At 50.5% G+C, this 16,286-nt stretch overlaps 1 protein-coding gene across 5 annotated transcripts in view; it reads right to left on the reverse strand.

Moving 5' to 3' along the window:
• Nucleotides 1-780: 780 nt before the first annotated feature.
• The window catches only part of LOC103176708 (protein kinase C delta type), a 41,925-nt gene continuing 26,419 nt past the window's right edge, over nt 781-16,286 (reverse strand). For all 5 annotated transcript variants that reach the window (XM_007890423.2, XM_007890419.2, XM_007890420.2 and 2 more), the window contains 16 exons: nt 15,977-16,176; nt 15,369-15,429; nt 11,044-11,203; nt 10,696-10,727; nt 10,460-10,545; nt 9,786-9,915; nt 9,575-9,675; nt 9,073-9,175; nt 7,511-7,656; nt 6,686-6,859; nt 6,070-6,161; nt 3,993-4,055; nt 2,488-2,626; nt 2,111-2,299; nt 1,436-1,564; nt 781-1,255 (listed from right to left, as the gene is read on the reverse strand). In XM_007890423.2, the coding sequence (XP_007888614.1) occupies nt 1,097-1,255; nt 1,436-1,564; nt 2,111-2,299; nt 2,488-2,626; nt 3,993-4,055; nt 6,070-6,161; nt 6,686-6,859; nt 7,511-7,656; nt 9,073-9,175; nt 9,575-9,675; nt 9,786-9,915; nt 10,460-10,545; nt 10,696-10,727; nt 11,044-11,203; nt 15,369-15,429; nt 15,977-16,176 (1,964 nt within the window). In that variant the 3' untranslated portion in view covers nt 781-1,096. The remainder of the gene's footprint in view (nt 1,256-1,435; nt 1,565-2,110; nt 2,300-2,487; nt 2,627-3,992; nt 4,056-6,069; nt 6,162-6,685; nt 6,860-7,510; nt 7,657-9,072; nt 9,176-9,574; nt 9,676-9,785; nt 9,916-10,459; nt 10,546-10,695; nt 10,728-11,043; nt 11,204-15,368; nt 15,430-15,976; nt 16,177-16,286) is intronic.

The following is a 16,286-nucleotide window of genomic DNA, read 5'->3' on the forward strand; positions in this document are numbered from 1 at the left end:
CTTGCTTAAAAGACGCTGGTTTTAGGAAGGGGGGCGGGGGGGTGGTGGTGGGGGGGGGTCACAGACGTGTGTAACCTGGTTGCAATGCTGCACACTGTTTCTTATGTTCGATTCATTGCCTTCTTCGGAGAAGGGAGTTACTCGCGAAACATTTCTTTTGAAAATTACGCCCGAGTAATTAACGTTTCCCCCGAGAGCGGAATCATCTCGCAACCATCGGAATTTAAGGCATTGCGCCACAAAGGAAGTGTTGAGCTGTGAATTATCTCGTCACTCAAGGCATGTGGAAAGCCAACAAGATTTAAGGCTTTCAATCAGAGCGATGTACCATTATTTTTTTTTTTTAGAAAACTGAAATGTTTCCTCCATGAAACACTTTTATCGGACGAGAAAGAACTGGAACCGTGAAGGACGTGGGTCAGACTCTTTAGCAGGAGATAAGAGGAAGGAAGAAGAGCCTCTGAATAGTAACTTTAAATAATGTACATCGTTTTATTTGGGACATTAGTACAAAGACAAAAAAAAAAAATGGATGGTAGTTTAAAAATAAAACAATTAAAAGCAGACCCTTAGTTTCACCAATATTTTCCAAGGTAACTCTATATACAACACTCCTGACGTTATGTTACTGACATTCAAGTAACCGGCACAAAGAACGCACACGGGATCTGGGAGACAACAACAGGGCTGTGGTTAACCCTGCATGCACACCACACTGCACCATAACTGCTGCCATTAAGGGGAGAGGACGGGGAGGGGGGTGGGGGGTGGGGGCGGAGGGTGGTGGTGGGGGAGGAGGGGGCGAAAGAGGAGACATGATGTGGACAGGAAAAGAAAATGACAATTTACTGAGGATTCCATTGGGTTAACAGATACTGATTAGCTGATGATCCAATACTTTCCTCTCTCTCTCTCTCCCCCACCCCCCCCCCCCCCAACCCTCACACGACCATCCCCCCAATTCGGGTTTTGCCCCCGACACCGACCGACCTGGAGTATGGATCAAGACGAGGGTTTTTTTTTTTTTGGAGGCGGGGGGGGGGGGGAAACTGATGCATTGCTATGAATGCCCCATGCACGGCTCGGGCAGACGCTATTAATTCGCGACCAGTCTCTCCATGTTGGGATTGGTGAAGGAGAATCCAGCGAAGGCCGTCTGATCCATGGAGTCGATCAGATTCTTCTCCCCCTGAGACAGGCGAGGCTTCTCGCTCAAGAATTCCCGGTCGAAGTTGCTGAAGTCACCTGCGGATTTCTACGGAGGTGCAAGAAACAGCAATGAACACCACGTGGGTCACAACAAGGTCTCGGGCCGCGCCAAAACCTTGCGGCGGGTTAAATAATCAACGGGTCAACAATAATAATAATAATTCTAATAAATATTAATCCCTGCATTTGATATAGCGCCTCATCAGGAGGAGGCTTTCAGACCTACCACTTTGGGTTTGAAGGGCGGGTCTATCTCCCTATTCTCGAGCTCGGACCAGTTGATTGTTTTGAAGAAGGAATGGAGTTTGATGTTCCCTGTAATGCCGAGTCTCTTCAACGGATCTCGTTCAAACAGCTGCAATGAGAAAGGAACCGATCACCAGCAGGCCACGGCTTGCTCCGAGAGCACAGCACCTGTCCCTCATTCCCAAGCCTCAACACAAAGACGCAGAGTTAGTTGTAGAACAAATAACTGGGCAAAGTCCTGCACACGATGGTGAATATCCCAACTGTAACTGGACAACTAATTTGCCCCCACAATTTTTTTCACCTCTGGTTTAACCCCAGCTCTAACCTCACCTGATGCTCTGCCTCATTTGTGTCCCGAGAAACCTGGCTACCCAGTGAAGATGGCAAAACATGACAGTTTTAGCTCCAGGATCTCTGCAGCAAACCCACACGACTAGAACGTGAACTCACACGAGGCGAATCGGCGGTATATTTTGTGGGCGGAACGCGGCAGCCAACTGCGCACAGCAGCGAACCCCGCAGAACCGTCGTGGATTCGAGCGGCCAATTGTGTTTAATTATCGCGTGTGAAATCAGGTAATATAATCGCACCGAAGGGACAAGATCCTGGTGGACAGCAATTGGCTAAACGCACACCAGCCTGGTCGCTTACCTGCTCGAGAAGGTCTTTGGATTCCTTGGTTATCCAGCGAGGGTAATGTGGGACATCCACTCGGATCGACTCGAACAGCTCATCCTCATCGTCGCCGTGGAAAGGGGATTGTCCGATCAGCATCTCGTACAGCAGCACCCCGAACGACCACCAGTCCACGGAGAAGGTGTACTTCTGTCCCAGCAGAATCTTGTCAAGAGCCAGAGATACGAGTCAGTTCCATCGGTTTAATGTCAATCCCAGATCCAATCCTTCGTGTCTCTCTCTCTCCCCACCCACCCCTGCCCGCCCCCAAATGTGAGCCAAAACCCCGAGCCGACGCTATAAAACCGCCCACCCAGGGCCCCCACCCACCCACCCACCCACACCCCTCTTACCTCGGGGGCGATGTAGTCGGGTGTGCCGCAGAATGTCGTTGCTCTGTTCTCCCCGAAAACGTTCTCTTTGCACATGCCGAAGTCGGCGATTTTAATGTGTCCGTCCATGTCCAGCATCACGTTGTCCAGCTTGAGGTCACTGAGCGAGGGGAACAATCTGTCAGAAACAGCAATCTGTCTCCCCTTCCCCCGGGTCGACCCCAGTCGCCTGACCCTCTGGGAGCGAAGCTGTAACCAGGGATAATTATCCCGACATTCGATATATAGCCCTTTTCATGTCCGCAGGATATCTCAAAGAGAGTCGCAGGATGATAATAATATTAATAATAATCCTTGCATTTGATACGGCGCCTTATCACGTCGTTTAGACGTCTGAAAGTGCTTCGCAGGTTACGCTGTAAAGTGTAGTGACTGTGATTATTGCAGCAACCATACAGGGTATTGTTGTGGGCAAACCTGGTGGCCACTTTGCGAACCGTAATGTCTCCCAAACAGCCATGAATTGATCCATTTCCATTTTATCTGTGGGATTGTTGGCCAGGACCCCCCCCCCCCCACAGCCCCCACACCCCCCAGAGAAACTCCCTTCTCTTTTCAAATAAGAGCCGTGGGATCCTGCAACCTGCAGCTGACGGGACCTCGGACCTGAAGACCTTTCTTTTCGACCTCGCCTCTAATAACAACAGTAATAATCCTTGCATTTGACATAGCGCTTTTCACGTCTTCTCGACGTCTTAAAGCGCTTCACGGAATATGCTGTAAAGTGAATTAACCGTATATTTGTGGGCGAAACGCGGCGGCCGATTGCGCACAGCAGCGTCCCACAACCAGACGTGGATTGAAAATGACCAATTTATTATTATTTTTTTTTTGGAGGGATTATTATTAGTTTTTTTTTTTTCTTTGGCCGCCTTCCCCCCCCCTCCCTCTTGGCTCGGCCCCCGGGATCCGCTACCGTGAAGCTCTCTGAGGCGCCGTCCGGCGTGGAGGGCGCGCTATGTAAATCCAAGTTGTTGTTGTTGTTGAACGCCTCTTCCGAAGGTCGGCTCCTGGGACAATGCAGGGTAACCCCCCTCCACCCTACCCCACCCCAACCCTCGGCACTGCACTGGAGCGTCAAAGTTCAACACCTGACTCAGAGGCGAGAGTGAAAGCCACTCAGCAGCTGACACCCACACAACAGAAACTCAGATCGTCTGATGCAATAAAGACTCTATAGAAACTGCAAGTTCTATCTTCCTAAAACTAGTCGATCTCACGGCTCCAGTGCCGGTGACTGTGAGTTTCCCCACGTTTACATTTTAAATCCTCCCCCCCGTCCCCGTCCCCCAACTACACAGTCAATTCGCTTTACAGTAACATCCTGTGAAGCGCTTTGAGATGTCTCGACCACGTGATAAGGCGCAGTATCGAATGCGTGGATTATTATTATTATTATGATATATTATTATGTTTACTGACCACACATTGTGAGGAGGTGCTCTCGCCAGCTGGTCCATACTCACCGGTAAATGATCCCCTTCGAGTGCAGGAACTGTAAACCGCAGATTATTTCAGCTCCGTAAAACCTAGTTTCCAGAAAAGAGAAAAGTGCTGATGGTTGTGACCAATAACTCATTGCATTCAGACCCGCAGTCTTTACAGACCCCAACAACAGGCCGTTTGACCCATCGTAGAAGTCGCTGGGAACGCTCAGCAGCTCAGGCAGCATCTATGGAGAGAGGAACGTGGGTTAACTTTTCAGGTCGATGACCTGTCGGTGAAACGTTAACACACTCCCCTCTCTCCATAGATGCTGCCTGAGCTGCTGAGGGCTCCCAGACACTTCTGGTTTTTTTTTATTTCAGATTTCTGCGGTATTTTTCCTTCAGTTCATTTGACCCGTCGTGTTTGGCTGACACTTTGCACCACAAAAAGCCGCCCGACTGAAGTCTGTGAGGCCAATGGTTGTGTTCAGCCTCCGCAGGCCGAGCGAGGCGAGACGTTGGCTGTTAATCGGCTAATTTTAATGAGGTAACGGGATCTGCAGCGGCTGCTGTGTTTGTGTATCACCATCTGCAGCTCGGAGCCTTGTTCTGGGAGCGTAAATGGGTCTTAATCGGATCAGGGATTGGTTACGAGATGCCCAGCTTTCCGCGGCGAAGGAACCCGATCCGAAGCTAAATATTTAAAGACAGCGGCTCACACACAGCCAACCCTGTAGCCCATCAGCCCAAAGACTGACTACATACAGCCCTGCAGTGTAACCAGGGGCTGGACCACTGACCTCAACTGAGCCAAACACACAGGCAGACCAGGGAGTGGACAGTGTGGGCCGGTATCAGCAGCGAGGACTGAGTGAGCAGCTCTGCAGTAATGAGTGGGTTATGGCAGAAAGTCCGCAATTGACAGCTGTGCACGTCTGACTAGAGAGAGGTATCATTGGCAGCTGCTGGAATGGGTCCCGGCTGAGAGCAGAGCAGGTGGAAGACCTGTGCGTGCACTCGAACAGCAGACTGATGCTGGGAGAGCAGACGGGGCGAGAGAATGTGCAGGGTTGGGCTACAAAAGTTCTCATTTCTCCCTCAAATCTGGTCCCCGGCCAAGACTGCTTTCAAAAACGACCGCCTGCATTTATTTAGCGTCCTGGAGCACTTTCGTCTCCCTCCGCCACATCGCCCCCCACCCCCCCGCACTCTTAGAAATAAGGTGGAATTTGCCGCCAAATTCCCTCCTCAAACTGGGCTTCCTCCAGTGTCTGGCGGTGAGGGGTTTCGCTATAAAGCTGCGGCAGGGAGTTCTCTAACGCCCTCCTCGCCGGCCTCCCCTCCACTACCATCCATAAAATCAAGGTCAGGAAAAACTCTGCCGCCCGCACTCTTACCCGCACCAAACTCCGCTCCCCGATCCCCCCAGTCCTGGCCAGTCTGCACCGGCTGCCTGTCCCAGAGAGGATCGACTTCAAGATCCTCACCCTTGTCTTCAAATCCCTGCACTCCTCTGCACCCCCCGACCTCTCTGACCTCCTCTCTCCTCAAAACAGCACCCGTGGCCTGCGTTCCCCCGGGTCTGGCCTCCTCCTCGTCCCCCGAGTCCTCCGCTCCACCCTCGGCGGTCGTGCCTTCAGCCACTACGCCCCAAGGCTGTGGAACTCCCTTCCTCACTCTCTTCGCCTCGCCCCCCTCTCCTCCCACTTTCAGGTCTCGGCTAAAGATCTTTCTTTTCGACCGCGCCTTTGGTCACCTTCCTCCCCTTCCGCCCCCCACCCCCCCGCGGCTCGGCCCCGGGACCCATTACTGCGAAGCGCTCTGAGACGCCGTATATAAACCAAGTTGCTGTATAAATCCAAGTTGTTGTTGTATCTTCTGAGTGCAGGAAGAGCTCACGTTAGCGAGAGTGTCGTAGGCAAAGTTCGTAACGTGAAAGAGGCCGTCAGGTTCAACTGAGTGAATATCAGGAGTATCCGCAACAAACTGTTTGGAATCGAAGTCGAGGCTCTGACTATTTTTGGGAGCTGCGTAATTTGTTACCACAGAAACTCAATGACTGGTGCCCGGCAAGACACACCCAACCTCAACCAGCCAGGCGGCAAATAGCACTTACATTGCTCTGTAAAGATCGAAGCGACCTTTGTCCTGTATGTGGAACATGAGGTCACCACCATTCAAATACTCCATCACAAAGAAGAGATGCTCCTGTCAAGGAAACACACGACACATTGATGTTGTTGATCTGTGGATCTAAATCACTGCGAGTGTTCAGTCGGTTCTGAATATCTTATTCACCCGTTTAATAATAATAATAAATAATAACCCTCGCATTTTGTACAGCGCCTTATCACGTCTTCGAGACGTCCCAAAGCGCTGCACAGGATACACCGTAAAGTCAATTGACTGTATGTTTTGTGGGTCAAACGCGGCAGCCAATTGCGCACAGCGGCGTCCAACAAGTCGTGGATTGAGTGACCAGATTTTTTAGTTCTTTTTAATCTTTTTTCAAAGGGATTATTACCACCGGAAATGCGATCTGCCAATCGACTAACAACAATAGTCTTCCTATTTACTGCTGGGTAAACAGAGGTGTGTGCCTAAAACTTGCCTAACATCTCTCCCTGCTCGGGAATCGAACCCAGGTCCTCTCGCTTGTGAGGCGAGCGCTCTAACCACTGAGCTACGGGCGATGGGTGTCGTATGGCGTGGGCGATGATGGGCCTGGTTACCTTGGTTTGGAAAGTGCAGTAGAGGTGGGTGAGGAAGGGGTTGTCCCAGGCCAGCGCCAGCACCCGCTTCTCCACCATGGTGCACTCCACATCGTCGTCCATTAGCACCACGTCCTTCTTCAGGGCTTTGATGGCAAAGAATTTGTTCTTCCCTTTCAGCTCCGCCAGCAGCACCTGTGTGTGGCCGAGAGTAACGGGCTGTTAAAACACTGATCGCAACAGATACGAGCAGAACCTGACCCCGGTTTCTTTCATGAAACAAGTAAAAAAAAATTCTGTGGGTGATTCTCCACTACTTTAATCTCTCATCCCACTTTTTAACTCTCTATACCTGCTCCCATGGTCTAAGTCAGGGTGGTCCAACCAATTTCAACCCCTCCCTCCATTTTATCTGACCCATCGCCCCCTCCATAACCTATAAATGCTAAGTTTCTGGAAGGAAAACACAAAAATGTTGCTTCCGTGGCCCGCAGATGTTTCTCAAATAAGCCCTCAGCAGCCAAAAGGTTGCGCTCCCCCTGCCCCATACTAGTCTAAGTTAATTAGCCTCTTAGACTTACTTATCTGTGCCTTCCCCATGTCAAAGATGATCTTTGTCCCCTTCAATCTATTCACAAGTTCAGTTACTGACTTCCGCCCCCTTCAAAACCTCCTAAAAACACCTCTCTTTTAGCAGTGATGAGGCGCTGGATCAAATGCAAGGATTATCATTATTATTACTAACACCGTTAATTCTCCCCGTCGCTATTTCAGTCAGACGTTCATCCCACTCGGAAGCCGTTGGCACTGTTGAAGAGTTTTCAAATTTGCCGCTCTCGCACTCACCTTCCCGAAGCTGCCTTTCCCCAGCACCTTGTGGAAGGTAAAGTTCTCCAGGGTCATTTTCTTCAGGGTTTCGTGGCGGAGGCTGGGACCCCTGGCGGGAGGCTTCGGGGAGACGCCCTCCCACAATCGTCCGTATTGGCCAGAATCTGCTTAAACACGGGCACAAGTCAGTCACCGAAACCAAGACCCAAGTCTGCAACGTTGGCTGCGGCTTTCGTTTGCTTTGCAACGCACGGCCGATCCTGACACTGACCCACACTGTATATACGCTCGTGCCAGAGTTAGTTTGCGGACAGCAATGAGGACCTGTTTCCTTACCTGCGCGGGTCTGGTTTTGCAGCCCCACATCCCAAGGTGTTGAATTGGTGGTAAATGGTCACGTTTGAAACAGATACAGAGGTGGGGAAGAGGGAGGCGGTGGGAAGGTAATGGCGCCTTTTGTGTTTCAATAACAAGATCCTAAAATCAATGTTTATCATCTTGTTTTCCATTGATGACCAGAGTTTATTTCCTCCTAAATCAGCCTCCGTTATTTCAGGAGTTGCTGACAACCTATCTTAGGAGCCGCTTCTCAGCAACCGCCAGAGCTGCAGTTACTGTAACCCTGTCACTTCCCTTCTCTCGTTCAGGTCAGTGACGGCATTTGCCTGTGGCCTATCCGCCTGTCTGAACCCATCCTCTGGGGACCTGATCTGTGGACTTGGCTCTGTATTGTGAACAGCGACTCCAGGAGCTGCCTCTCACTCTCACTGCACGACTACATAAGGCTTTATATGAAATGCAAGGATTATTATGATTATATTGTTATATACCACAGCCCAGGCAGCAGTCCCAAACACTTTGTGACACATCCTCCCGACGTGAAGGCAGCTATATATTAGTGCAAACTGTATTGCATTATGTATATCCTCCTCCCAAACCCTTTAACCTTTCCTACCTCATTTATTTACTTTAACACAGTGACACACTGAACAGAACACTCCTCTCAAATGCCGCACCCATGAGCTTTCTGCCTTGAGGAAGCCGTGTGTCAAATTGCCAGCTTCAGTTGCTCTGTCTACCAGGAGGAGTCAGTCACAGCCCCATCACTGTGGCCTGACAAAAGTCTCCCTGTAACCCAACCCTGACCTTGTCCCACATTATATACACAGATGCCAGAGCTTGAATGTCAGCAAAAACAAATTGGCATTGATACCGTACAGCACCTTTCACGTCGGGAGGATGTCCCAAGATGCTGGACAGTCCAGGGTTGAGGTTGGGAGCTGATGGGATTTGGGGATGGGGCGGGGGGTGGGTGGGTGGGTGAAAGATGACCAAAGGCACGATCAACGAGAAGGTCTTGAAAGGAGGCGAGGGAATGGGCGAGTTGGAGTAGGGACTCGGTGATTGGAGTTCCAGCGAGTGGGGGAACAGAAGACCAAGGTCCATCTAGTTCACCTTCCACCATCCTGGCAGTCGCTTGGCATATCGTGTCCCCAAACTATATACAGTGTACCCCGAGATGAGGAAGGCAGAAAAGCCTGACTGACAATGGGCAGCAGTGAGGACCATGTGCTCCTTACCTATATTGTCCAGGTTTGCGGCACCTGGAGTCCCGAATTGTTGGTAAATGCCCACGCTGGAGTTGTCGCCCGTACTCCCATCGGACTTCCTTGTGGACGATTTCTAAAAGAAGAAGTGGGTTTCAGAGTGGGGCTGGGCAACGAGGGAGCAGGAAGAGGGAGGGGAGAGATGGGGAGAGGGTTGGGGGGCTGCGGGGGAAAGCAAAGAACAGACTTTTCCCAATTTTCCCCTCTGCCCCCTGGACCCTCTTCACAAATGCCTTTTCCAGTTTTGTGAGGGGTGGTGGTGGTGGGGGGGGGGGCATGTGGGGGGAAGGGGGTGAAAGGAGTGGCTTGGCTCCTGATCCCAAAGTTACAAGCATTACGCGCTGGTCTTTGCAGGTGTTGCGTTGGGAGCAGCTCTCGGTTCTGTGTTGGGGGTAAGCGCTGGGGCTTGGGCTGGAGGCTGGGGGTCGGGCACTGGGCGTGAGGGCAGTCCTGATGCTGAATCCTTGCCCCTTACCATACTGATCTGGTTCAGGGCCTCTGCCATCAGCTTCTGGTTGATGCCGCACATATTTGCCACCTTGGTCTGGCACTTGTGATGCACATTCATTGCACATTCTGTAAGAGAGAAGCAAAGCTGGTGACTGGAAAGAGTGGCAGAGAGACAGAGAGAGAGACACAGAGAGAGAGGAACAAGCTCACTCCGATTAAAAAAGAAAAGCCATTACCTTCGCACTTTAACCCTTGCTTCACCAGACCCCACAACAGGCTGCCGCAGTGATCGCAGAAGGTTGGGCTCATGTAGTTATTAGACTTGAACCTATGAGGTACGTCGATGTTAAAGCGCTCCTTCTGAAACTGAGAGCGAAGACCGGGGGTGAAAAGGGATGGGATTTGGCACCATCTTCCCTGAGAAACACACAGACTAAACCACACTCCAAAGTCCTCCCTCCCCACTTTTCAAGCCCCGCTTCAAGACTCGCCCTCTGCTAACGTGCTTTGCGGCATTCTCCCCCCCTCTCACATCACCTCGAGCGCCCAAACACCTGTGTGGAGAGCTTTGCGTGAAAGCGCTATATAAATGCAGGTCATATTGTAACCTGCATTGTAAGTTGGATTGCATTTGGCTCCACACTGACTTCTCAGCCCCCGCGGTTGGGGAAAGGATCCACTAAATTACACGTGGAAGTTTCGAAGACGTGATACGGCGCTACATCAAACACAACGATTATTATTACCACTAATAATAATAATTATATGTAGATAAACATGGCATCTGATTTGTGCACCTCCAGCCATGAAGTTAATAGACCAATTTTAAGGTTACTAGCTGGAGGACGCTAACAGAGGGTGGCACATTTACTCTGCGGACAGTATTTTGTTAATAGAAAGCACCTCTTACCACGGTGTCTCTGCTGTTGGTAGCTGTGCCGGTACATCTCCCGATGATTTTGTCGATACACTTCTTGTGAATAGCAGCGTTGCATTCTTTATGGACAAATCGAGAAGCGCAAGAGGGGGTGGGGTGGGGGGGGGAAGAAAGAAAGAAAGAAAGAAAAAAGGATTTAAATTGAATCGAGACTTAAAAAAGCTGAAGCCGTTTAAAAATGCGTGGCGAATATCAAAGCACACACTTACGCCTGCACTGATAGCCCTGCTTGTTCAGCCCCCTGCAGAGAAAAAGATTCAACATCATTAATCAGCACATTTCTACTCCACGTGCAACCAAGGAAAAGCCACGAGCCGATGAAGGGGGCCCATCCTCCGCGGAGTTGGATTAAAACAGTCATAAACATTGCAGCGTCCTTGCCCCCAGGGTAGTCAGTCCCCGGTCTCTATCTCCGCGCCCCCACCCACCCCCCCCCACACCACCACCCCCGACATCAATGCCCGTCCGCCTCTTTGACGACACAACATGCCTCGCAAAGCCAAGCACTGTATCAAACGCAGGGGTTATTAATTGTCATTAATATTATTATTACTCACCAAACGAAGTCCCTGCAGACGGAGCAGAAGGTCGGCTGCCTGAAGAACGTGGCCGTGAACTCATGATTCTTGATGTAGTGGATCTTGGCCTGTTTGATGGCCCCCCTCCTGCGGGTCAGGGTCACTGCCCCGTCTTCCTCCTTAACAGCCTGATGACAATCTGAGGACCAGACCACAGCCCCAGTCACACACGGGCACAACAACAACAACAACAACTTGTATTTATATAGCGGGGGTTCACTCAGAACCGTTCTGACGAAAGATCATTGGCCTTCCCCTCTCTCCTCTCTCCCTCCATAGATGCTGCCTGACCCGCTGAGCGTCCCCAGCAGTTTTTAGTGTCAGGTTTACAGGATCTGCAGTATTTTGCCCCAGGTTTGGGAGCCGGGCTGTTTGGCCGGGATTGTCGCTGGTGCAATACAGTGACGTCTCCAGTATCAGCCGGAGATTTTCTAATGATTTTTGTTTTTAAAAAAAAATATGAATGACTCACGAGGAACACGCACACACCTGTAATGTCAGGTACGAAGCCAGCATTTACTATCTGCAATAGCAAAGCACTGACTCATACCGTGACCTTGTATAGGAGTTAGTGACAAAGTGAGAGAGAGAAAGAGACACACACACACACACAAACAAATAGACAAAAGAGAGAGAAAAATGCACACACCAGAGCAACACACAGCAGAGACAGACACACTCACGTGAAAAAGACACCCCACACACACACAGTTAAAGAGAGACAGAGAGGGGTTAACAATGTTCAAATGGATCAGGAACCATACAGAGCACTTTTATGTCTTTGCTCTAACACACGTAGAGAGTGCTTTTCAGTCCGGGAGTTTTTCCATTGTGATATCTGTCCACACACAAAAAAAATCCCACCCCACCCCACCCCACGACTGTTTGCGGGGACGCTGCTGTGCGCAATTGGCTGCCGCGTTTCGTCCACAAAATATACCGTCGATTCGCTTGACGGGATATTCTGTGAAGCGCTTTGGGACGTCTCGGAGACCTGATGAGGCGCCGTATCAAATGCCAGGATTATTATTATTATTATTATTTATTACCTCCCTCCCTCTGAACGCACGCCTGGTAGCGTGGCAGAGGTCATTGAGTTACAGGCTCAGGTTAGGAGGGACAACGCCTTCAGGAAGCCGTCCCTCACTCACCACACAGAAATCTAAGCCGGCGCAGGGTAAACTTCAGTGAAGGCACATCCATCGTGTAGATTTCCCACAACAGGTCGCTCTGTGTGGACATCCACTCCCTTCACCTCCCCTGGTAACTCCCCTGGTAACTCCACGCGCGGTCCAGCTCATGACTGATGACCAAAAGACAGGCCGTTTCTCGAGGGGTGTATAATTCTATCGGGACCTCAGCACGCACACCTACAGATCGCTCAACGCCAGAACTTTAAAGCATAATATTGATACTTGTGATTCATGGAATTACTCAGTAAAACAGATCCTTGCTTACTTAGGCTAATCGCCTCATGACTGTGAGGTCGTGGTGAGCTGTGGTGAGCTCAGGCAGTAAGTTCAACTCAACTCAGCTCAGCGAGGATGAAACTGTGATTCAGATCAGCGAGAGAGTGCAGGGGTGGTAAGCAGAGCGTGTGAGTCAGCATTGACGACCACGGTCTTCCTGTAACCTGACATCCCACAGCTGTACGTCAACCACTGTAAACAAACACATCCCACCACACGCTGGACACACGAACGACACTGGCGATCAGAGCATTGCGAGAGCATTTTTTTTTTTTTTTGCCCTGGTTTCAAAGTATTGAGTTGTGTCGTTTTTCCATGTAAGTCGGAAGCGGAGGAGGGGGGGGGGGGGGGGGGGCGGAGAGGGGGCGCGGGGGGGGGATGGAGCAGGGTCGGAGTCAGGCACGCTAAGGGTTTAATCGTCTTCGATCAGGGTGGATTTCAGTCAGTGGATGGAACACATATGTATTTTTTTGGGGGGGAATTTTACACTCGAGGTTCTTTACGACACAAATCGCCATTTATACAGAGCTTTTCACATCAGGGGGACATCCCAAAATGACCCGCTCAGGGACTTCCTGATCTCCTGGGTCCTGGATTAGAAAGCGGAGTTTACGGCATAGAAACTAGGCACTTCCTCACAGGGAAGAGAACACATGGGAGGGTGAAACAACTCCTTCAGCTCCGCTCAGTCGCAGAGCAACAACAACTTGCATTTATACCGTGCTCCTCGTGCAGGGTAGCGTCCCAGAGCGCTCGACAGTGGCGGAGCACGATGCCAAACACGATGGGCTCAAATCACTGACCCCTTCATTTCCTCCGCATCCTTCATCGAGTCCCTGATAATGCCGGCCCTTTCACTTCTTCAGACAGCGGTATCATGTGTCACACATTTGTTTTGCCCTAAATAGCTCTCTGCAAAGCTGAAAGCCTTCCCATGACTGAAATACCGGTTCCACATCAGCAGAGGAGTTTCCAGAATCTCTCACTTCTGTCCTCCAAACTCTCTCTTTTCCGACGTCGCAAGTTTTCCCGTCTTTCCCTCGTTCATAAATGCCCACTTGTCAGCCTGGCTCAACGGGTCAGCACTCTCTCCTCGGAGTCTGAAGGCTGTGGTACTGAGGCCTTATACTGAGACGTGGAACGCCCAGTTTAGGTGTCTTTGGTTACGCATTGAACGACTATTTGTGGACATTTGTGCTTGCAAATTAGCTGCCTCATTTTCCTACAACATACACAATTATTGTATTTTACAGTAAACCTTCAGGACTTCCTTCGACATGAAAGGCGCTAAATAAATGGGACACTGCTGTGCGCAATTGGCTGCCGCGTTTTGCCCACAAATCTACAGTCAGTTCACTTTACAGTCTACTCTGTGAAGCGCTTTGAGACGTCGAGAAGACGTGATAAGGCGCTGTATCAAATGCAAGGATTATTATTATTATTATTATTATTATTAGAAATGTCATTTGTTGTTGTTAAACTCTATGAAGTTCTTTGAAATGTCTTTCCCACGGAAATATCTTTTACAGTCTATTCTGTGAAGCACTTTGAGATGTCTCGAAGACGCGAAAAGCACTATATCAAATGCGATCATCATCATTATTAGTAGTAGTACAATTTTATTGCTCCGTTGACCTCTCCACTCCTCCAGTAGAGATTGATTCCTGGCCGGTCAACCGAGATTATCAGCTCATTTCCTGGTGAACAGCAGATTTTCACTGCAGTTTGAATTTATTTAACGGTATCTCCACTTCTGGCTGCACATTCCTTGCCCGCATGTCGACTCTTTTGGGGGTCTGGATTTGGAAACTTTTTCCCATACAAGGGGGCAGAGCTGTTAACTGTAGGACTGCATTGAACAGGAGTCCCCTCCGCTTGGCCCCCCCTCTCCCTTGCCTCCGTCAAGGCCCGTCTCAAGACCCTCCTCTTTGACCGTGCCTTCGGTCACTCGCCTAACCCCACCCTCCTCGCCCCTCCACCCCTCCTGATCCCAACCACCAGCTCTGGTGCGGATCCCTGACTGTCCAGCGCCTTGGGACGTCCTCTTACAAAGTTGCCACATTTATCCTGCGTGAACTCCCTCCTTTAGCTGCGACAGGTTGAGAAATGGCACAAACATTCAATGGAACCACAAAAGATCCCGAGTCTCGACCGGTCCAACTAGTTAAGTGTCTCGAAAAAAAAACAGCTGGTTCTCAGAGTGTGTGGGGGGGGAAAAAAAACAGTCACGGTGCGGAGAAACAAGCTCAAAAGCAGACACACCCCCTTTGATTTTAAATCCTACTTGCATTGCAGCGAAGCAGGAAACTTGAACACCGAGGACTAATCTGCGAGATGTGCTAAAAGATGTGTACGCACACGTGTGTACGGGGGAATCACAGACGCCCCTAATTATAGAAATAACTGATGAAAAGGATGCAGTAAAATACTCTGGGAATCTACCCTGAGTGGGTGGCCCTACATAAATGCAAATTATTGTTGTTGTTGGTGTTATTAATCCCTAATTAACAACGGATTACATAATTAAGGACACCTAGAATTGTGTTTCTGCACACTTAATTACATACGGCCTATAAACCAGCTGTGTGAAAGATAGATTTAGCACATCACACAGCTGTGTTCGCACATGGCGCATACTAGAGCTGCGTTCCCACGTGTTAAGACACGACGCACGACACAGCCCGCTGCGAAGCCGAAACGGTGATTTCACGAAGGGCCGAGGAGAGGGCTCCGTCTGCGCGAGCCCTCGCTCGCTCCCATTCGGGCACAGAGCGCGTCGAGAGACAGCGAGGAGCGAGAGAGGCAAACTCTGGTGAGATGGTGAGCGTTCCTTACCATTGTCCTCCAGGAACAGCTGAACCGACATGAGCACCTTCCCCTGAGGCTGCAAGTCCAGCTGAGGAAGGAACAACACAATCGTCAATAAAAACAGGTCTGTTCGCACCGTCAAACACACTGTGTGGCCAGTGACTGGTCACCCAACACCAGCAACGGGAACTAGCTCTCAGCTCAGGGACAGTACAGCTCAGATGCGGGTCAGGTACAGGGTGGAAATATTTACTCTCTGCCTGGAGGGAAGCATCCTGTTTACCTCTGGAACGCTATCCTGTGTGAGGGGGGCTATATAAATGCAAGCTGTTGCCGTTCCGGGAAGTACTAGGCGCAGGTTGGCGAGAGTCAAGGCTTGGGGGGAGCCCCGGGGTAACTGCTGGAGTCTATATCCATAGCTTGCCTTCGATAGCACCCGCTGGTGTCCAGCTAGGACCATCCTACCGTTGGGGCTTTGGCTTGCAGGGTTAAACTTTTCTGATGTGCCATAAACTACCAACTTGCCCCACTTTAAGTCTCCTTCCTCCTTGTGGCTTTCATATCAAGTCTTTTCCCCGACCTGTCCCTTCCCCGGCCGGTACAGAAGACACAAGACGCCAAAGTGCTTCTCTTACCCAAAATTCGGCTTTGCCGTTGCCTTTCTTGCACCGCTCAGCGAGCACCGAGACCCCAACAGTCACTTCGGATAAAGACTCCTCTGCTGTCTTCATCAGAACGATCTGGATCACACGGCCTTCATAGATGTGAGCATCGAAGGAGGATTTCCAGCCGGGGTACATGGTGGGCTTCTTCTGGAAGAGTGTTTTGCCCCGCTCTGTGAGCAGAAACAACAACAACAACTTACATTTACACGGCGTCTTTCATGTCGGGAGGACGTCCCAGGACGCTGGACAGTCGGGGGTTTGGACCCGAGCTGGTGGTTGG

Source organism: Callorhinchus milii, unplaced genomic scaffold, assembly GCF_018977255.1.
Source record: "Callorhinchus milii isolate IMCB2004 unplaced genomic scaffold, IMCB_Cmil_1.0 Scaffold12, whole genome shotgun sequence".
In the NCBI taxonomy this organism is placed as follows: domain Eukaryota; kingdom Metazoa; phylum Chordata; class Chondrichthyes; order Chimaeriformes; family Callorhinchidae; genus Callorhinchus; species Callorhinchus milii.